At 38.6% G+C, this 23,231-nt stretch overlaps 1 protein-coding gene across 9 annotated transcripts in view; it reads left to right on the forward strand.

Moving 5' to 3' along the window:
- Positions 1 to 23,231, forward strand: part of TANC2 (tetratricopeptide repeat, ankyrin repeat and coiled-coil containing 2) — a 492,680-nt gene that overhangs the window by 172,073 nt on the left and 297,376 nt on the right. The window contains exon 1 of one of the 9 annotated variants that reach the window (XM_067540994.1): positions 2,939 to 3,040. The exons of the other annotated variants lie outside the window; for them this stretch is intronic. Within the exon in view, the coding sequence (XP_067397095.1) occupies positions 3,013 to 3,040 (28 nt within the window). The 5' untranslated portion in view covers positions 2,939 to 3,012. Of the gene's footprint in view, positions 1 to 2,938; positions 3,041 to 23,231 lie in introns of those variants that run through there. 9 annotated transcript variants of the gene reach the window in all.

Genomic DNA, 23,231 nt, shown 5'->3' on the forward strand with positions numbered 1-23,231 from the left:
TTCCGTGATAAGATAGTGTTACAGATGCATCCTACATTCCATACTAATATGATGTTGGATTTTCATCTTAATGAGTCATCCTGCCAACATTCTTCCCACTCACACATTTCCATAGGATTTTGTCTGGAACAGACTGGATATTAGAAAATAAACTCAGACTTCTTACTTTCTATCCTTTTCTAAAAATACCAATAAATTAGGTTCTTTGAGTAATTGCACATGCACATTCCACTGTGTGCGTGTGTGTCCACCAGTGCACAGTTGTCAGAGTTTTTTCCTTAGCGGTACCCATTGGGGCAGCCTGAGCACTCTCTGGTACCTTGCACACAGTGTGCAGGCATAAAGGGCAGAGCCACCACCGGCCCACTTCAATTCATTCCTATGGCCTGTGTTGGAGCTACCTTTCCATACTGCTTCAAGTCTTTAGTCAAGCATGTAAATAATGTCCTTTGTAGTTCTATATAATTAGTGTACTTTAGTAGATAGTGTAGTTTAAAAAAATATATATTTTTGTTGTTTGTGGATCTGGCATCCAGTCTGGGTACCGGCTCACTGCTAAGGCTATGCCACATACTCCAGATTTTAAGCCCTGTCACTCTTGTGGTAAGGCAATGCCTAACAGTGACCCTAACTGCTGCCTTAAGTGCTTGGGGGAGGCTCACGTGAGTGACAAATGAAGTATTTGTAAGGGCTTTAAGTCCCACTCCAAAAAAGACAAGGTAGCCAGACTGAAATATTTGCTGGTGGAATTGGCATTGCATTCTCCATGTGAACCATCTACCTCAGTCCCTGGTACTGAGCACTTCAACATTAGTTAGTAGCGCACCTCTGGCATTACTGGTAGCAAGAGACAAATCAGTGTCACCAGTATCAAAGAAGAGGTGCACTGTAAATCAAACTCAGTACCAGCATCATCAGAGGAAGTGAAGAGAATGAACTCATCTAAGGACTCAGGAGGGTGCTCAAAGAGGAGGCACTCCTTGGAGCATGCCTCTAAGTAGGGGAACTTGTTGATTTTAGAGCCCAGTACCAATTATCAAATTTTATTGTAAATGTTCTAAGACAGAGAATACATTGTAAACTGTACCAAAAAAGAAACAGAAAAAAAAAAGGAAGTGTAAAATACAATATTATATAGTCCTGTGTTCTTTTCTCCTTGTACATCATCAATAGTCGTAAAGTTTTTGTAGGCCAAGTAATGCTCTCAGTGACAAAAATACAATCCCTTTGCTCTGGTGTTGTATATGTCTAACTATTGGTAATTCTGGTAATTTTACTGATGTAGAAGAAGGGATTGAATCTCTCTCTGACACTGAAGACTGAATAAATTCAACGAGTAGATTTCAGAATCAGAAGATGCTGTTTTTACAAAATCACTATTCAAAGTAGAAATGCAGTTCACCAAATTATATTTGCTATTCATGTTTTTTGAGAGCGATTTTAGCCATGGTACAATATACCAAATGTGATATTTAAGTTAATGCCAGGGCTTCTATAGCTATGGCCAGGTGATTGCTTTTTTTAGAAATCAAAATAAATGTAATTTTTAACTGTGTTCAACTTTGTATTATCACAGAATATTTTTAGTTCCCAATTGGTTACAATTTTGATGCATTTAATAAAGAAGCCCTAGGAGTTTTTTAGGTCAAGTCCAGCAAAGAGAACTGCAAGGGTAGACCTCTGTGCTTAGCTGGTTCCCTTTATAGTATCAGGACTTCTGTCTATAAGAATAAGGGTATACTGGAGAACAAAGAATTATGTATTTGTAAATAGTGTTATCTTGAGATTTATAGCTGTAACAGATCCCTCTTCCATTCACTTCTTAGAGTTAAGGTTTCTGTAACCTTTTTGTCACATATTTCCAAATCTGTATTTCCATTCAGAAGGCTGGAAGTACTACGAGGCGGTCCACTGCAGAGGTATTATGCAAGCCCCCTGCAGGAGTTCACTGCTCAGAAATGTATGTTATTTAAGTTCCTCCCTAGTGTCTGGTAATCAAGAGCAGTCCTAAAACTAGTGAATTTTTTGTTGCAACTATGTGCTCCTTCAGAGAACAATTATTATAGGTAATTACATATTTGTAAGGAAGCTAAAAAAATAAATGTATATACAAAAATAGAACGGATTTTAAATTGCCAGAGAAAAGGCAAATCCATTTATATGGAATATGAAATCCATGACTTGGTTTTATTTCTCTCTCTCTCTCTCTCTCTCTCTCTCTTTACAGAGAAACAACAAACAGCATAATAGAAGTTTGAGCAATCAAAAAGGAATCAAGTACTCTATGTTAGGGAGACTTTCCTATATTTCTATTCATTTATGCGTTGTACAGTGGTATAAGCCTAATGAGTCCAGTTGTAACTTGGCATGGTTATAATTAAAGGTGTTATTCTATGACTAGTCTGCTACATTTAAATCCTGGAGTCTCAAGTTCTGGCAGGAAGTGGTTCATTCACACACTGACAAGTGGCAATTGAGAAGAGAGACCAAGGTCACCTCTCCCCCTTTGATTCTCGTACCTATCACATCACTTGCTTTTAGCAGTATACTTATATTTTAATGTAGTGGGTTTTTTTTTTTAAAAAAACTAAAGGCTAGAGATCATATTGCATGTACTCCTCTAGCTGCTGTTCCTAAAGGACAAACAATAATGAAAAAAGTACAGGTATACATTCTACACCCTAAAGAGAATGAGGTAATCGCTCTTATGCAAATAGCTTAACTTGCCTGACAACAGAAGGTCTTCTGTTTTGTCCATAAATGTAGATGTAGGGATTAAGTGTGGGAGGTCTTATCTATACAGAACTGAATTGTCTCTCAGGCAAGCAGTTGGACCACATCGCTACAGTAATACAGTTGGATTACTGAACATGTATATTTTATAAGCAGTTAAACTCCATGAAAGAGAGTTGGGTTTTTTCTCTCGCTTTTTAGGATAGCAATAACTTTATCATTATTTGAGCTTATACCACTGTTACTCTGTTTACCTGAGGTTTTGCCTAGCTTCTTGGTATGAATGCCTGCAAAGGTCACAAAATGGGTAAGTTCTACATTTTAAGGGCAAGAAAGGTGGTATGGTTAAGTGCTATATTTTACTATATGAAATATTTTAGTTTTGATTGCTTGACTTTTTAATTTAATTCAGTAGGGCACAGCCAGTGAACTATGAACAGGCAGAATTCGGGGGTTTGTGTGAACTTTTGAAAAAAAAAAAAAAAAAGAAAGAAAAGAAAAGAAAAGCAATACAAAGATTTTGCACTGACAAAACAAATGAAACAGTAGAGAGAGGTACCAAGTACTTTGAAGAGTGGAAATTCTAAAAGTAAATCATATGCCATAACCTAAATCAATGGATTAGAAATAATACTACCTCAGCAACACAGTAGCCCCCTGTGTTTCAGTTGCTATTAACTAGCCAACTGACAGTTTTTCCACTGTCTTTGTTGTCTGTCTTTATTTACTCTGAACACAGTTTGCGCTTGTTTCACTATCGTAAGTCATTGCACAGGATAGCCTGCCTGATGGGTGGGTAGATAGTGTGGCATGTTACTATGCAGGAAAGCATAGTTCAGCTATGTAGGAACTCTTATTCTTTTTTGTTGGTTTGGAGGAGAGGTGGCTCGCAGAAATATCTCAGGGGCACAGAGTATTCTGTCCTCAATAATTAATTGCTTCTTGTAAATGATCGAAAGGGCCTTCAGTCTAGAAGGAACTGAAGTATGATGTTACACCCATACAGTCTTGCTCATGTGTACCATGCATATATATGTGTATATTAATTATAAGATAGATGTTAGTTATGACTTTACTGGTCGCTGAAATGAAAAGTTCAGACTTTCTCCTCCTCCTCCCTCAACTATCCAAGCACTTTTGATTTGATTTGTTTTGTTTTATTGCCGTATTATATTTAAGCACTAAATGTGGAACTTTAGGATCTGGGGAGTTCAGAGATGTAGCAGCTAAGCTGAGGTACTCTGAGGTATCCTACCTGCACATGTCTTGCAGAGCTACATGTGATCAGAAAACCATTTTTGTGCAATGAGCTCCTAAGGTCCACTTAGGTCATGCTTTTCTCTGTGTCCTAATTTAACATCTGTTTAGGACATCATACTGTTAATATGAGCTGTGATCTTTCAGCAAGCTCTCCATTGGTGAATTAATTTTAATAAAATTTGAAACCCGTTTGGAGAGCAGTAATATTATTTGAAAGTATGAGTGGTTAGTTTATGAGCAGTTATCTCGTTTTTCTGTAGAGAATATTAGCTTTAAAGTGTTAGTGATCTTTTGCTTTCATTCTAATTTGATGTTGAATCAAAATCCAGCTAACCGCAAGTTCCTGAGGAAAAAATTCGACTTTGAGCAGAAATTCAGTTTTTTAGTTCAGTTGTAATGTAACAGCTATAGCAACTGAAATAGCAGGTTCTTTTTAAACATACATATCTGATATCTGGCGGTGGTTTGGGTTTTGCAAATCTTCCTTGGTCATATTTTGGGGTTGCGAAACCAAAATCAGGGTGGTTCAGATCTCGGTTTCATTTATTTACCCCACTGCATTTTGGAGAAGGGAATGAGAGTTGTTAGATAAATGTTTCCATTTTTGCCCATCTTTACTTTAAGCAGATAAAGTAGGGTAATGCAGTAGAGGGATAAAAATACAGAGGAATCAACATGTTTAGTTTCCTGTTTGCTACCTGTGGCTTTTTGATGATTTAATAAGAGAAAAAATAATTTGCACATATTAAGATACATTTTTGCCTGAATTTGACTTCGTTAAATTTTGGGGCAAATTTGGTGCTTATGCAGATGAAATATTAATTGAAATTTTTCATAATCAGAGATAATGTATGCAAATACTGTGAAAGCTTTCCCACACAGCTCTTCCATTGTACCTCAAACCTTATCTGCAGTACCCTGGGTATTCCAGTCTTGTGAAACATCTCTTGAACAGAAGCAGACAATCATGACAACATTTCTGATGTTTTTTGCAATGTGAGAAATAAGTTGAGATGGTCAGATTTATTTTCACTTGTGGCCCACTCTGAATTTGAACCCCCATGTACTATCTATAACTGTTTTTATGTGCCATCTCAGATGGATGTTTATATTAACGTTTAAATTTACCAATAAGCCAATTAACTCAAATTTGTATAGTGTTAAACATTTTATCGTCTGTAACTTGTACAATACTTTAATGACTGCAAAATATTTCCTGTTAAAAAGAGGTGTGTATGTCAGGAAGATTTCAGAAACATCTAGCCTCTGGGTCTCTGAAAAAGGTAATACACACTTGATTTAGGACTTATGACAGCCAATGAAAATTAATGATAGATTAACTGAGTTCTGGTGTAACTTCTGCTGCTTATATAATATGCTGTGCCTCTCTGTGTGTTTCATGATTTTTATATAATTATTATCTGCGTCTCTCTATGCTTTTCAACAACTGTCTGTACAAGAGAACTAAAGTGAGAACTTAGTCATAATGCATTAAATCAACAGAACAGGTATTTCGTTGTAGGCTTTCATTACTAAACTACTAAGTGTAAATCTTTATAAATAGAATTATTTTAAAACTAATAGATTTCTCCAAAATTTTCAGCATCGCAATACTTATTAAAGGGTAATTATTTTATGTAATCTTATGCAAAACTTGGCCTCATTAAGTTAAATGCTGAACAGTCTATATGTTAAACTGCCAAATAAAATAAAGATGAGCATAAACAAAAATTTCAGCAGATAGCTCACACCGAATTCAGGTGGAGGGCAAGCATGAGAGGAAATGTGATGATCAGTTATGGAGTACCTTGATAAAGGCAAATGAAAGAGAGGAAAAGTTCCTGTTAGGTCTGGTCCATGCTCAGAATTTTATCAGTTTAATGAAAGTTTCCACTGGTTTAACTAAAGGTGTGATTTTTTAAACCAGTTTAGTTGAACTGCTGAAGCTTTCTGTGTGGACACTATTCATTTATGTTGAATTAATAGCTTCTAAGAGCAGAAGGGACCACTGTGATCATCTACTCTGACTTCCTATATAACACAAGCCATAGAATTCTCCAAAATAATTGCTGTTTGAACTAGAGCATATCTTTAAAAAAACAAAAATAAAATTCAGTCTTGCTTTAAACATTTCCAGTAATGGAGAATCCACCATGAATCATGCTAAATTGTTCCAATAGTTAATTATGCTCAGTGTTAAAATTTGTGCCTTATTTCCAGTCTGAATTTGTCCAGTTTCAACTTCCAACCATTATACCTTTGTCTGTTAGATTGCAGAGCCTATTATTAAAGTCACCCCTTAACCTTCTATTTGTTCTATTTAATAGACTGATCTCCTTGAATCTCTCTCAATGTAAATCATGTTTTCTAATCCTTTAATCATATTTGTGGCTCCATGAAACTTACCCCCCTGATGTCCTCTTGGTGGAGTCCCAGAGCAGCCAATTGGCCTGCTAGCCCTCCTTAAACCAACAACAGGAAAGGAAGATGTCTGAACAACTGGGATTGACCCTGCTCTGGAGTGTGTGTTTTATGGTTCCTGCTCCTGCTCCCCCGGCTTGACTCCCTGACATCCTGACTGGGCTTGGCTCTTGGCCTCTGACTTGTAGTTCTGCTATCCGGTTTGCTTCCTACCTCTGACCACCTGTTATCCTGACCCAGCCTGACTTTGGATACTGATTTGTGGTTCTCATCTCTAGTTTGTCTCCTGCTTCTAATGTCCCATTATCCTGAGCCAGCTGACTCTCAACTCCTGAGGGTGGACTCCAGCTCTGACCACTAGGTCTGGCCGCCCACAACCTGGCCTTGACACAAAATTCTGTGTAGACCAGATCTGGGATTATTTTATTTTTTTTAATTACCTAACACTTAAATTCTAACGTGTTTTTAAAACTGTAATTTTAAATTCTAGTAGACAGGGCAAGTTGTATTTTAATTCATTACCTTGTTTATGTGAACTGTGGATACAAGTCACTAGCCTTTTAAACCATGTTAGCTAAAATGCATCATTAATGAGATTTTTTTTAAGAAGAAAACACATTTTTCCTAGTCTGGACAAGACCCTCCTGACATGCCTTTTATAAAAGCAATTGCTTGTTTGTGGAATGGAAAAACCCATGAAAAGTGCACCGTAACACAGCCTTTCAATGATCACATCTACTGTTGGTAGATCTACTGTTGGATTCGTCTGTGAGTGGTCTCTGCACTTTCCCCTTCATGGGATGTGGTGGTAAAGTTCGATGGTAAACCCTTCTCCTAGCTTTGCCCATTGGAATGCTCTTGGGTTCTATCCTGCATCTCCCCGCACTGTTCCTTCACCTTAGTAGCTCTATTAATGTAGGATTAGCCTACATATGTTGGCTCCTAAACATATGTTGACTCCTAAACTTATTGTAATTTATTAAAATCATTTAAACTAAATAAAAAAAACAGCACAAGTTATAAAGAAACTCTCTGCCCAACTTATAAAGAAACTCAATCACTGAACTACTGAAGTCACTGGCTAAGCATAAAGCATCAGAATTTATTGAAGTGCTAGATCTTCAGCAGTAGCCTCTTCTCTAGGTATAGAGAGAATATGTTCTTCATTTCAATTTATTTAACAAGTTCAGTTCAGTGACTAGTTCATTCAAAGTTAAGAAACCAATTGGGAGTTGAAAAAGCAGAAAAGTTTGTGTTCATCTTGAAATCTTTGAATAATAACTAGATGTGAATGCGTGAGATCTGCCAGTTCTAAAATCTTGAAGGACATGGTGCACAGAAACAGTCCAATTCACTAACTACAGATAATAGTTCCTTTAATAAATTCGTTTTAAATGCAAAACATTTTTGATAAACATTTTTCTTACTTACTCAGCTACCATTTGAAGTAGCTTTATTTTTAAAAAATGCTATTTTCTGCATTTTAATTGAATTTGAATATCCATCCCAATAGAGCTTGGCACAAATAGCAAGTAAAAAAGTAATCATGATCAAGTAAAAAATTAAGTTGTGTAATTGCTTAAATAAATGTTTATAGATATAGTGTATTCTCTTGATTAGGAAAAAGTGGTTCCAAATGTAGTATAAAGGCTATGTTTAGTTGCACATCAAGTGTTTTAATTGTTACCAGCTACTGAAAGTCAACTTTTCTTTAGGAAAATAACTAGAAAATACAAATGCAAAAGATTATTAAAATCAATTATTTAAATCAAAGCTTCCTGCTTGGTGATTTAAATCCCTTTAATTTAATTATATCAATCCACCCTGTCAGTGATAGATCAAAAAGGGAAAGGATCCTCTTGTCCTGCCATGTCCCCAACTTTATACATCCATGAAACATACCTGGTTTGCTTTGGAGAAGCGCTTATACTCTTGGAGTTCATAAGGTGCATTGGATCCAACTCTCCAACAAAACAGGCCTCTGCTGGTGTCAGCACAGCCAAGCCTCGGAAATACGAGCAGTCAGATCTGACGCCTCCATTTCCAAGTAGAGAAACAGAGGCTGACATCTCCACAGTAAGCAGCGCAAATGTGCGCATTATGACCAACTCAGATCCCATGGCCTTCAAAGGTTCGAAGACCACCTTTGGAACAAAAACCAAAGAGGCAAGAGGCCAAATCCTTAAAAGAGTGAGGCATGAGAAAAAGAAAAAATAAACAAGAAAGAAAGAAAGAAATGAGGCATGAAGCAAAGAGGCAAGAGGCAAATCTTTAAAGAAGATCATACCCCTAATATAATGAGGCTATTCGTTCCAAAAAAATTGCTAGAAAAGTAATTGGAGACAACTTCAGACTTCTTGGCACAGTATGTTTCCACTACTGTTCCTCTAGTATGGTAGTGGCTGAACTACATAATCCAGGTCGGAACTGTACTCTGATCTGAAGGTCACCCCTCCACACCACAAGGAAAGAAAAAGAAAACTCCTTCTTAGTTACTTGTTTCTTTTCAGGTTTTACCTCCCCTAGGATCCTGTAGAGTACCATCCATGGGGTCCAGAGAGGAGGTGAGGAGCAAGATGGTGCCACGGAGACAACTCAGCCCCTCCTTCCACAATGAAGGCAGCACATCTATAGGGGAGTGTCCTAGGCTGGGTTATGCTTTCTTAGCCCACTAGGTATGTTTTCTCTGCCAATTAACCTGGGCTCTTACCTGGGCTTTCGCCTAAGTCTTTCTACCATCCAAACCACTCTGACATAGGTTTGGATGTCCTTTAAGCCTGTGGGCTATCCTACTCAATTGAGGGGTTGGACAGAATCTGCTCAGATTTCAGAAAGAATTTGCTTTCATTCTGGCTGGAAATGCAGTGAGGACACAGGCAAAATCACTCAAGTGCTGATAGTCCTCCACTGCCTTTCCCACAGTTCCTCCCAAAGGACAGACAAGTTCTCTCCCAGTTGACTGGTCAAGAATCCTAGCGCATCTAAGCATGAAGAAACGTGAATCATTCTCCAGACACACACGAGCGAGTGCAGAAACAGTGATGACACTGTAATCAGGGTATGGTTTTCTGGCTATGGCAAGCTGTGGGTACTATTGCAGCTGGAACAGACTAATCTAGATGCCAATTACCCAGGTTAACTCTGCAATGAAGATATAACCTCAAGCCACAGCTACATTGCAAAGTTCAGTTGACACTAGTTATATTGGCGTACGCCTGCCAGCTTTTGTATATCACATGTGTCTTTGGGTGCTTGTGTTGGTGCAGCGCTTACTCACCATCAGTGCTTGATTGTGATATAAAATGCAGTGCATTTAGAGCAGCTCCATGCGGTGGATCATCACTTCTGGGCCCCTGAAAGAAGGACTGGTTGGGGGAATAGCAACATAATGCAGGTTTGGGATAATAAGCAGTGGCTTCAAAACTTTTGGATATGAAAGACCACATTCCTGGATCTGCGTGGTGAGTTCACTCCAGATCTCTAGCGTGGGAACAGCAAAAGGAGAGGTTCATTGACAGTGGAGAAATGAGTGGGAATCACTAGAGCCCTGCAAATCTGCAGATATCTGCTTTATATCCACAGCCTATGTTTGTGGATTGGATGCAGAGGGCTCTATGTAACATCAGATGACTACTGGTCAGAGGGCAATCGATTTGCAGTTGGAAATTCAACAGTGGTGACCGTTATCATCCAAGTGTATAAGGCCTTTAAGCATTTTCTGCTACACAAGACTGTCAGTCTGGGTAATGTACAGGAAATATTTGATGCTTTTATGATGCTCTCACATGCATGGAGATTAAATATGGGTGGGTTATTGCCTCTAGCTATGAATTCTGTAATGCTTGGTATAAACTAATGAAGGTACTCTGCGTTATCAAAAATATAACTTTACTGTTTGCAAAGAAACCAGCAACAAAATTAAAGTGTAAACGGACACAAGTTATAAAAACCTTTTACCAGCACTGTAATAGGATGATTCATACTTTAAAAAGCCCAAGTAAAAATGTAAGTAAACAGTGAATGTTTGTTCATGTATGTAAAGCTTATGGCAGTGTAGTAGGCTGTGGCTACACATGCACTGACTTGTGGGTTTTTTATAGTTTGGTGTATGTGTGGCTATAGTTCTTTGTTGCCTTCCAGAATGTAGTCAGAGGGGTAGGTATCTACACCATGCTCCCATCTGGCATGTTGGAGGGTGTAGCGAGTGCCAACCATGGAGTCCACCAGTATTTAGAAAGGCTGCTGAGTCCAGGGTCTTTGAGCATGTGGGTGAATAATGGTCTGCAACACCTGAGTTTGTTACCTGAGGAAACCCAGAATGTCCTGGTTCATTTCCTGATGTTCTTCTCAGTCCTTTTCCTCCTTCTGCAGCAACCACTTTCTCCACGTTTTGGACCTTCTCTGTGGTCACAGTCATAAGGCCCCCTCCAAGCTTTTCATTCATGGTCCTAGGCTGTAGAGGAGTGAAAGATCTTGGAGAACATATCCTCCCTAGTTGTCGTTTTTCTCCTTCTGATCAGGGTCAGACATTCAGCCAGCATGGAGAGGACACCTGTCAAGGCTACCATACCACAGGATGCTGATTAACCATGTTACATGCTGTTGGTACACTAATAGATTTACAGTCTTTTACAGATTTACAGGAAAGGGGGAAAATAAGTTTCAAAACCACCCTTACATTATTTGGATAAATACCTTTAATAAGAAATGCTCATTGTCACTTTAGCTTTGGACTGTCTAGCCTCGCCTCATGGGGAGGAGTGGATGTGGTCTGTTGCATGGAAGCTTCAAACACTGTTCTGGATGCCTCTCCTTGGTTATAATATTGACACTATTTTCATAGGCAGAGGTGATTTTGGCAGATATCTCACTCTCAAGAGGAGAAAAGGTACATTGCTATTCAGATAAACAAAGTACTCCTTATGGCCCCTCCCGCCTAGCCCAAAAAGCCAAAGAACTGAAAAGTGGACACCAACCCTACCTCAGTTTGGTCTGTCTTTGCCTGAGCCCAGGTTATTGATCTGCTGTGGCTTGTGTAATCATACTGCCATACTAATCTTTTTGAATTTATTCCCTCAAATTTCATTTTCTAACATTTTACTAGTAAATTAAGCAATCAAAAGTCCATGCCTTTGTTTTGTAAACCTGCAGACGAGATGAGCACCATTTATAAATGGGGGGAAGAATAGCTCGGAGGAGTGTATATATACACTTACCCAAACTCCTTTTCTCTTAATTTGTGGGCTCATCTGTGCTTGCCTGGCAGGACTGGCTTGACTCTGGTGGAGTTTCAAACAGCTCCTGGTTCCTGACATGGTTTGAGTTCCCTGCCGCATCCCTTCTCCCTCCCCCTCCTGCACTCCTCTCCTTGCTGTTCATGGCAGGGTCTCTGCCTCTTGCTCCTGTGAAGTGTCCATAATTATCTGTGAGTTGCTGGTGGGGTCACAGCCAAGTACGGCATGCAGTTAGTTGTAAAAGCAGCAAGTCTGTGGGCCAGTACCAGATTTCTTGTTGCCTCCTCTCACCTTCTGGCATCCCTGGTGAAGTTCCTTCACTTTCATGCAGCACTGCTGCTTATCCCTGTCACGGCCCCATTTCAGCATCCCAGGTGTAATCTGCATGTAGATGTCGATATTTCTGTGGTTGTTCCATAGCTATGCTTGCACAGCCTCTTTTCCCCACAGGCCAAGTAGATCCAAGACTTCTTGCATGCTGCAAGCAGGACCAAACCTAATAAATAGCTTTCTGTGTGTGTGCAGCCTGCATGGCCAGATGCACACAACAAAAGTGAGCTGGTAGATGTGCTCACCAAGGTGGGCAATCAGGAAAAGGCATTTAAAAACATGCAGGGAATATTAAAAGGGGGCGAGTTTCCAATTCTCTGTGTCCTGGGACAACGGAGTTCAAAATTATGATCAGAGTGGCCACTATCTTGGGGACAGGAGCATTCTGGGACAACATGTGCAGATAATTGTTAGGGTTGAACAGATAATGCAGTATCTACACTCACATTGGGTTGACCTAAGTAGGTCGACCATGGCTCTGCATTGCTTGGGGAGGTGATATTATTGTATAGTTGTAATGGGTGCTTTCATCGACAGGAGACAAATTTAGTGTGCGCACATGCACAACTAGGTTGCTACAAGTCAGCTTATGTTGACTTACCTTTGTAGTTCAGACTAGACCTCAGTGTGACTGAACTGCTCTAAATGGTACTGACAGCACAGTGGTTCTGCCCTTTAATGAGGAAAGTAAAGATAGTTCCCCAAGAGGGAATCATTTTAAAGGTGAGTTGCAAAGAAAAATAAAAGTAGGTTACTGTTCTTTTTTGCTTCTTTATAATGTACAAAGACGGCCTGAGTTATAGTTATTTATTTGTATGCGGAGGTGGAAGATGGTATTTTTCTCGGTTGTTTGTCACCTTAAAATTCAGGACTTATCTGCTTTGGCAGACTCTGATTAACAGAATAGCTAGTAGGTTTATAATGTAGAAGAAGACAAGTGAAACATGGTTAACTGTGGGAGGAGCCATGTATTCGGATAGTTTGATGCTTTTTTCTGTACTTGGTTGGTTTCTCTCCTCTGGTATCAGTCAGGAAACAAACGAACAATTCAGAACAAGAGACTTAAGAGCAAGTATTCTCCTGTTTAAGTCTTTCTCCAAGCTCTCCAATCTCTTACTGTGTCTTGGTAAAGAAGGCAACAAGTGTCTTAAGCTGTGGTCCCATTTTTAGGCTTCTGCCACAGAAGTCATGGAAGACAACACAGGCAAAGTAGGTACTTGGCTTTTATAATAAAAAAGGTGGAAAAGGTGCACTGACTGAGGAGGCTTCCTCTAGTCTTCTTTTGCTGAACCAGTGTTCCTGAAATGATTAGCCATGTGGATGTTTCTTTGCCCAGCCGCTTGCCAGTGGGAGGCAGACCCAAACTTTGTGACCTAACTGATTCAGATCCCATGATATAGGTCCAGATCTGGGCAGAATGTCCAGGCTGATGGATAGGAAGAGAAGATAGAGCACTCCCTTCCAGCACCTACCTTTCATCCCATAAAGTGCTCCTTTTTTTCCAATGGAGAAGTAGAAACTTTTAACTGAGACAATTACTTGCATCAGCAGAACCTAGAAGGCTTCCTCCCTGCTGTCATTTTTGAAGGCCCTAGGCCACTATTGCTCCCTAAGCAAATATTTCTCTGTGGGTTCTACTTCCCTAGGTCCATACGTCTATTATCATAGACCTCAGCGATCTGCAGAGCTCTTTTGCTACGTTTCAAAAAGTCATTTCCTTCCTCTCTTTCCTCCTGTATGTAGACCCCCTTTTAGGTGATGGAATATGATTCTGAGACCGAGCATGTGCCTCCCACTCTCTCTTCAAAAGCCCCCATATGTGATTCCCCTCCCTTCCAGTAATGGGTGTATGTCTCATATGACCCAAACTATGAAGATTTTCCTTGTGGAGTCTCAGGTCAAGGAAGATGAGATGGGGCTACCCATTTTCTTAAGGGTGAGGAGATGGGCCTTTGGAAAAGACTTTCCCTTTTCAAAGGCTATGTGGAGATATGCTGCTCCAGATGCAACCTTCTAATCTCTCAGGTAAAATTCTCCTAAAAATGTTACAAACTAGACTTCAAATTCTAGGATCTGTGGACATCTTGATCTAAGTTTGACTCTGCAATGGCTTCTTAGTTAACACCTTTGGACATCCCATTTGGGATCCCCTGAACTACAAGGTGAAAGCCATAGCTTTTGTCTGCTACATTTACAAGGCACCTATCCAAGCATTTTTCTGAGATTCAGGCGGGTAAAGAGGTATGTGAAACATTCCTAAATTGGCTATCCACAAGTCTTTTGTCTAGTCTGTTGCCCTAAACCTTCATTCTGATATGACCTAGGAGTCCTTTCACTTAAAAGCCTGCACTCTGAGCAACTCTGTTGTGGGACAAAGGATCCCTCCATCAGGAAGGAAGACATTTGTGTGATTCTTTACCTAGCCTTGCTCAAAGCAGGTCTAGGTGACACAGCGATGAAAATGTCAGTGTCCTGTCTGCACTAGCTTATTATGGCGTTGCATTTGTGGTACTGCAAAAATGGGGTAACTTCTCACAAATGCTATATAGACACTGTTCAAGTGCCCAAGCCTCTGAGCCATGTCGACTCTTTTCCAAAAGGTGACATTCTCTTTAAAAATGTTGTTAGAATTAAGCCTGAAAAGTTATATCGCTATATCTACATCGGTCCAGGGTGTGAAAATACCACAGCCCTGACTGACATAGCTGTGCTAACAAAATCCCCAGGATGGATGCAGCTAGGTTGACGGAAGAGATCTGAGTCTAACACTATGGGGCTGTGCTGACATAGCTAGCTATACCAGTACAATCTCCAGAGTTTAGACGTACCCTGACTGAATCTGGTCATTTTGAAGAGATAAAGTTGTTTGTCTGGAGAGGAAACAAATATAGCAAATATTTCAAGTGACTGATAGCCCTGGGGGCATCTCTTAATTCTAACTCTTGTTTCAGACATGGAAGGTCAGCCTATTTTTTCTTTTGTTGTTTACATATTTGTCAGGTAATGTTTCTTCACACTTTTTGCAGAACACAGAGTTTATTCATGGTTCGTTAACCCCTTTACCTGCCTCTGTGGCATTCAAACCACATGATCTCTCTTACTGTCTTTTCCTTGTGAAGCTTCCTGACATTGTAAGGTTTCATCTGACCTTGCTACATTATTTCTCCTTTTGAATTTTGCGCCATCTTCCGGCTGTTAGCCTTCAAGCTCATGCCTCTGTAACAGTACATTCAAGGTAAGCATAAGTAATTGAGAGATAGAACAAGGCATTATATCTGTTTTCTGCTTTTTAAAGAAAAAAATATTTGCAGCATTTTTAACACTGTGCAAACTGTTGTATTTTCCTTCATTAAAAATAATTTATATTCGATTTTGATAAAGAAAGGAATATGGGTGTGTACTTTTTAAGCAACCTTCTCTGCTTGATAGTGCTGCTTCTTCAATCTTGTGTAGTAACCTAACATTCTGATTTTCCGAGCCTGATTTGTCTGCATGTTTGATGGAAGATGAGCCAAATATAAAACATATGGTCTTGTGAAATGTTTCAGAATATTATTAAATTATCTACCCTCAGGAAGGGTAGTTTTTAGATTGTTTGCAGAATAATAGGAATATATAAATAGCATTGCCGTATATATTGTCTGGTCACAGTAAATGTGTGTTTTCTTAGATACCAGAGTGGTTATTGATACATATTCTGTCACTTATTTTCTTTAGTGTAATGACTTATCGCTATTTGAATACAATTTAATGAAGAAACATCTTATTTAAGATATTCTGGGTCAGGCATATTAAGAGGTTTTCACTGAATGTCTTTACTACACAGAGCTTTCTTTTTGCTTATTTAGCTTTATGTAGCAGAAATCTAATTGAAGTGCTGATTAGTGAAAAATAATGTGTTCTTTTTTTAAACTCATTTTAGAAAAAAAAATGTTTAGGTTAAAAAATAAACAGCCTTTTCTCGGTGCATCTTTCTCTTTCCTACACAACCATAATGGAGAGGGGCATCTGCTTTTACCCTCCCTTGCCAATGATTTGATCCATAGTCGCATCGTAAGTGGCAAAAATATTTTAAGCTATCATGCGTAATACAGTGATACTAGATTAATGGCATCTCCTTGACGATACATTGAGAAACTGTACAAAATAGAGACTCAGTTGCCCAAGTGTTGAGTGGTCTCACCTACAGCACTCTTCTGTGACATTGGTGCACTTCTTACCATAGGGAAGAGAGTAATGACCTATTAATAGATAACTATCCCTCTCTGTTTCAAATTCAGACTTTTTCTTTTATCCAACTTCTAATAGAGATGGGGGGAGGGGTATTGTACAAATATATAATAAAAATTCCTTTCACCAAAGAATTTATAATCCACTGCAAAGCACAATAGTGAGTTTGCAAGATGGGAGTTGCTGGAACAGAGACCTGCCAAACTCATCTCTTATATGGACTGCCAAAAATCCAGTAGTTTTCTATCTATTTGTAAGTGTGTAGGAGAATGTTTGATATTAAGATTCCTGGTTTATATTCCTAGTTCTTGGGGCAGAATATGATCTAGTGGTTATTCCATTTATCTTTACAGCATAGTCAAGTGTAACAGTGCCCCCTGTTTAGATTATCTGTGGGGACTGAACATGAGCCATCTGGGTGTAGAAGTTTGAACCTTTACCACTTAAGCTAAAGAACCAGATCTTTTAGCAGGGAGGCAGTAGCACATTAATAAATGTCTGAATGATAGTCACCTCCCCTAAGGTAACAGTTAGGTTTGGCTTGGTTTATAAGAAGGATTGTAAAGGACACAGAAATATTAGCAGCCAATGAAAGCGCTGAGACTAGAATTCATTGTCCATTAAGCCACAGGCCGTGATTTGGGTCGGTCTTGCGTTCTCACAACTCACATGAAGGCAGGAGTTAATCACATTTTTACTAGAGCTCCTGTAGCAATGGCCAAAATGTATTTGTGAAAGTTGGTAACACTGGAGAGCAGCCAAGCCTTATGCAGGAGGAGATGGGAGGCAAATTGGGGTCTTGTACCCAGGACAGGAACAATGGCAGGAGCTGTGCAGGGTCTTGCAAGGTCTTAGAAGGAGCTCCAGAGATTGATTTATAGGGAACAAAATATACTTTTCAGGGGAGGAATGGCTTGAGCAGAGTCCCCAGCCCCTGATAACTTTCTTCTCTCCCCAAATCCACAGCAGAGCATTCTTAGTAGTGGTCCCTCTACTGTGGAATTTGCTGTCCCTTCAGTGGTCCAACAAAGCCCAGCTTCAGAGCACAGGATAAGGTTAGTTCAGGGTATGTCTATATATTGATGGTGGCACTGTCAGCGCCAGATCGATTCTTCAGGATCGATTGAGCAGCACTGGAGATGCGCTCAATCAATCCGGAAGCTGACGCCCTTAATCCACCCCTGCAAAAAGAGTAACACTGTGTCGATGGGAGGGCATTTCCCATCTGCGCAGCATAGTGGGGACACCACGGTAGAAGTTAGGAAGTCCTATACTCCCTCTGTCCATGTTTGCTTTTGTTTTTCTTGGTCTTCTTTTTCAAATATCCCTTCTTTAAGTGCAATTTGTGACTCCTATGATACCATCTAAAGGATTTCATAGTACTCAGGCATTCTTCAGCTTTATAAAATGGGTAGTAGTTAAAAGAGGCAACTAACTGATTGATTAACAAAGGTATTGTGTTGTTTTATGATTTGTAAAGAAGGCCTGAAAGGTTTATTTTAAAAAACAAAAAGCCAGTTGTTTCTGCTTGTTTCTTACCAAGGTTTGTCTTCCCTGTTTTGTTGGAAGTCTCCTTGAAGGACTAAAGATCTGGTGTTGGAGCTTTCTTAGCTGTCAGTTAAAGGAGCAGGGAATGATGAATCTTTTTCACAGTGAGAGCATTTGTCCCAATCATGTAGTTAATCTGGTGTAAAGGCATGCCTTTGATTATTCTAACATCTAAAAAGAAATATATTTATACCACAATGCCTGCACATTTTCTACATTTGTACAAATGCATAACTTTACTGTGTTCTTTTATTGATGTATTCTTGCTGGTAATGTCTTCCAGTGTTAAAGCACGAGGGAGTTGATTTGTATAGCTGCTGAGCACCCACTCCTCCCATAGACATTAATGTTCAGCACTTTTGAAGACCAGGCATAAACTCAGTAGGAAATGTATATGGAGACAGTTATCATTTACAAAATGTAATTGTATATCAATGTCTAAAAGCCAGCATTTTCATCTTTTTACTGATATATAATGCATTGCTAGTGGTAGTTTCGTGTATAAATAATATATTTTCTAAATACTGTGCTATGTTGTAAACTTATTATTGTAGAATGGATGCAGTTTGTTATAACATTTATTTTACTTTACTTGCTTTAGGCCCAGAATGACCATATCCAAATGCCTGCTGTGAAAAACTCGTTTTACTATGTATCAGAGCACAATGATAATTACATACTTTTAGATTGCTCAGTATTGTACCATATTATTAACTTTGACTGTACAATGCATTTCCTGTGAATTGTCACCTCTATGGATTTTTAATTCTGCAAACCCTGCTAGTCTGGCATCAGGTTATAGTAAGAAGTAAATAAAGGCAGGTGTCTCATTAAAGTTAGCTTGGGCATGCATATAGCGGGCACACAAGATCATCAAAATGCACAGTATTTATATGTATGTATCACTTTTCATTTGATACAGCGATCTACTGGAGAGAATTTCTTATATGCATAATTGTTTTTAAATCTTGGCTTGATTTCTGTTTGTAAGGGTTTTTATTGACTATTAATTTTAGAGTGGTGGAGTAGTATCTAGTAATTGAACCTTCGAATTATGTATTCATTAATCCCAGTTACACTGAACCTGTTTTTATTTTTTACTACATAATTGCTTTTAAGAGTTTGACGCATTTTGACAGACAAAGGTCACTGAAAATCTCATAACTAATAGCTGTATAAATCTGTGGTCAAATTTCCATTATTATTGAGAACCTCAAGGGTTATAACAGATATGGCTCTGTAGCGTCTAAGGACTTTGTTATTGCTGAATTAATGCTCACACACAACCATTTGAAATTGATACCTGGATTCTGCCATTTCAGAGTTAGTTACAGTGCTAAGGCTTTGTCAATCAATTCAGAACCTTCTCCATTAACAAAAATAATGCTTTTCTAAAAACATGTATGATGCATGCAGTGTCAATGATTACAGATTAAAAGGATATTTTCAGCAGCAATATATGAAGACAGAATGCAACAGCACCAGATGCTGAAAAATATTGCCCAGTGTGACTTCTGTTTTAGAAGTCAGTGAAATGCTGACAAAGGCAAGATTTTGGGACATGGTTCTATATTTCTGCACTTGTATTATTCCTTAGTTACCTTTCTCTAAATCTGATAACAGATTTCAATCCACAGGGTGTTTAAATGACTTCAGCAGTAAAACAAGTGGGTCTCCTTGAATTTTTCAGCTGTGAAATATTTGGAGGACATACCCAGCCTCTCCACCTTGTGTGCATATCATTTTGTCAAGGTTTTAATTTTGAGCCACATATGCAGTAATAGCGACAAAATACTCCTACAGTATGTAGCACAAAAATGTTTGAGAGTTATGGAAAAAATCAGTAACTTAAAAGGGGAATTATCAGAAATGTAAAATCTGAGATTCTGCTAACAATTAGGAAACTAATTAAAGACACAAGCAAAAAAATCCACCATAGCAATTTAAGACTGTAAAATAGAAAGAAAGAACTAGCAATATGTAAATAAGAAATATGATTTAAAATTTTTTTTAATGTTTTAATTTTAAAAAATCATGATTTAAATTAAACATTTTTTTAAATTATTTGTATCCACCCTGTAACTGTCTTATTGGGGCAGTTTGCCAGCAATTGAATTAATGTAAAGCCATAGTAATTGACGAATAGAGTTAGTTTTAGTGGAGTAAAAGTTTATGGCTAAATTGGCTGACCATCCCTTATTTGGGATTTTTGAAAGCTCCCTTTCATGTAGTAGTCCTATGAACTCACAGTAAATCTCTCTCTTGCGAGTGTGGGTCCTTACTCAGAGTCTTTTCTGTTTTTAACTATGCCCAGGCTGAAGGGCATTTAATGAGGGGGATGGCTTGCCCTTTGATCACCATAACTTGCACCTCCTAGTGTAGTTGTGCCACTTACTTACTTAACTAACTTTTAAATACCTAGAGCAGCCTATGAATACCCCTAGGTCTTTCTGAAAATGCTGTTTGAATGCCTGTATCAGAAGGCTGAATTTGGCCTTACAACAGAAACAACATTTTTTTTGTCTAGATACTAGTGAAAGACAGGTTATTTTTCAATTGCGTTCATAAATGTTATTTCCTTTCAATTAATTATGTTTTGACAGATTCAGCCAATCATAATAATAATACTTTGCACATCCATAATGCTTTTCATTTAAGAATCTCAAATTGCTTTGCAAACATTGAGTTTCACAAAGCCATACAGCAGTACACAGGTATTTTACAGGTGAAGAACTGAAAGTACAATGTTAAGAGACTAGCCAAAGTCAGAGAGTGAGTCAGTGACAGAGAGAGGAACTCAAGAAACAGTCTTCATTGTCATTGTGTCACCTTCCCCACTTCAACTTCCTTACCAAACACTAGAAACTGTCTCACAATGATGATAAACAGTCTTCGTAACTTGTAAAGGGTGTGTAAAATGTTCTGGCTATCAGTCTGCTCTTTTGGCAGCCTTTGAAAAGCTACAGATCAAATTGTTTTTCCAGCAACTTTTCTTGCCTTTCAGTCCCTTCATATTAATTGATATACCAAACACCTGTGTACTTTGGAAGATGTGTGACAGCCTATGAGTCATTTTGTTTGTGTAAGCTAATGCCACAAATATTTACGTGCTAATTGAGTGGGAAACCAAAAGGTAAGGACAAAGCCAGTTTCTACATTAGAAGATGCAGGAGATTATGATTCAAACTGACTGAAAGGATATTGATTGTTTGCAAGTCCCAGGATATTGAAGAGACAAGGTGGGTGAGGTAGTATTTTTTTATTGGACCAACTTCTGTTGGTGAAAGAGACAGGCTATTGGGCAGCACAGGCCGGAAGAAGAGTTCTGTGCAGCTTGAAAGCTTATCTCTTTCACCGACAGAGGTTGGTCCAATAAAGGATATTAATGTGCAGTTTTGCAGAAAAGCAGCCATCTGTTCTAGAATGTCTGTGAACATGTATTTCTTTTTAAATCTTTCTCACTACTTAACAGTTAGGTCGAGATAGTGATGCATAGCCACAACCCTGCAGTGAGGAGAGTGCAACAACAGCACATTGTCCCCACTGAAGCTCCAGAACACACTGTACCTCAGGCACACAGCCCTTCAGTGGGACCAGAACAGAATCACACCAATCCAATGGGAGATATGGAAGACTGTCTTTGACACTGCTTCCTGGGTGGGGAGAAGATGAGTGCTCGGAGATGGATGCGGTGTTTGATTGACAATGTACTCCTTGATATCAGCTCCCATCTTACTTCACCTGTTTGATTAAGCTAGGGACAGTAAGAGCACTAAATGTGTAAATTCTTTGGTAAAGAGATAAAGGGAGAGGGAAAGGCTCCTTTCCTTCTCTTCCTCCCATGTGTGTTTGCACAGGAGCAAGACACAGTTCTGACCATTAAATATTTCAGAATTGCTTGACTAATTGCCAGGAGAAGAGTGTTTCTGTGTTATGCAGTACAGATGTTTCAGTTGATCACCCTGTAACAGGTGGCCGTTGCTTCTTTTTTATAATATAGCTTCAACTTACCTACCAATATATTATTATTAGACTGGCTTCCTTGTGAGAACTTCCAATCGCTTCTGAGTTCTAAACATACCAAAGTTCTCATAAGTCATGTAGCTTGCAAGTGATATGGATAGTATCCCTATCAAAATACATCTTGAGCAGAATGCCTCCTTAGTTTTAATCTCCTTTAACTCAGAGGGTGAGTGATCATAAGTGCCTACTGAGTTGACAACAGAGTTGATATTTAACAGGACACTAGCTGTGCTTGTTGTTTTAACAAGTGAGTTGGGTCCTTTAGCATGCATTGTCCAAGTTTCAGCTATTTTGAAGCCTGGAATGTAAGCACACTCCTTAACCCTGAATCCCTTTTGCATTGTATACAAAGCTGCTGTTCTGCTGATGAAAAATTTGTGGTGGTTTCCGAGAGTGAAATTTTTGGGAGAAATCCTCTGGGCTTTTTGAATAAGATTTGGTGTTCTTCAGAAATATGCAAGGAAAGGTTGAGCCAGGTGAGAGTTTCTCTATCATGCCAATAGGTAAACATCTCATTTATCTTCTAGAGTTCCATGATAGGATTAATAGTAGCGCTTTAGCTAGATCAACCAAGAACAAAAAAGAGAACTAGAACTAGATGCTAAAATTAGCCATTAATTATATTTTGCTAGATGGAATTGGGTGATACAATTGTAATCTGGTACAAACTATTTACTTTCTGGGTTTTTTTTTCCAATTTTGATTGCATAGCAGGTTTCTTATTGTACTAGAAAAAATATTTCCATCTTCCACTGCAGACTTCAAACCAAGAGTGTGAAGTAGGGATGTTTATTTTCCAAGTGCTTTGATCAACAGCTAGCAAGCATATATTTTGGAATTTTTGTCACTGAATACTTATGGAAAAACTTTGCCTCCCACCCCAAAAACTGACATAATTTCCAATTAATTAAATTTCTCCATGACTTGAATTCTAGCACCACAATAATCTAAAATAGATGGTTAATTTTTATATTTTTTTCACTTTTACGAAAATTATTACTGAATCTGGTGGTTTGAGAGAATGGTTCCAAACCACCAGCTGTGATTACTCATCCTTAACACAGTGGTAGATAAAAATTCTAGCTCCCACTTTCCTGGGAAATTGGGTCTCCTTATATATGCTGAAGATGCTGGTTTTGTGTTTTGTTTTCTGTGTTGAAGATCTTCAATTTCTAATTCTTCAGTTGCTTGTATTGGATGATCCTGTATTTCCTCAAAACAGCTTGAAATCTAAACTCCATAAAAATAATTGTAAGTTGATGCACTTGGATTACAGCAAATTAGTACCTTTCTAATTTAGTGACAGTAAACATTATGTTCAGCTGATTACTTCCCACACTGCCCCATTAACTTTATGTAGTTTCCAAAAAGACCAATATTACATTTAAATGATTCAGATAATGAACTATTATTTTAGGGTATCTTCCAGCCTTGTCCATAATTCCACATGAA

The sequence above is a fragment of the Emydura macquarii genome, unplaced genomic scaffold (assembly GCF_026122565.2).
Source record: "Emydura macquarii macquarii isolate MOO-44397 ecotype Brisbane River unplaced genomic scaffold, CSIRO-AGI_Emac_v2 contig_629, whole genome shotgun sequence".
Classification (NCBI taxonomy): domain Eukaryota; kingdom Metazoa; phylum Chordata; order Testudines; family Chelidae; genus Emydura; species Emydura macquarii.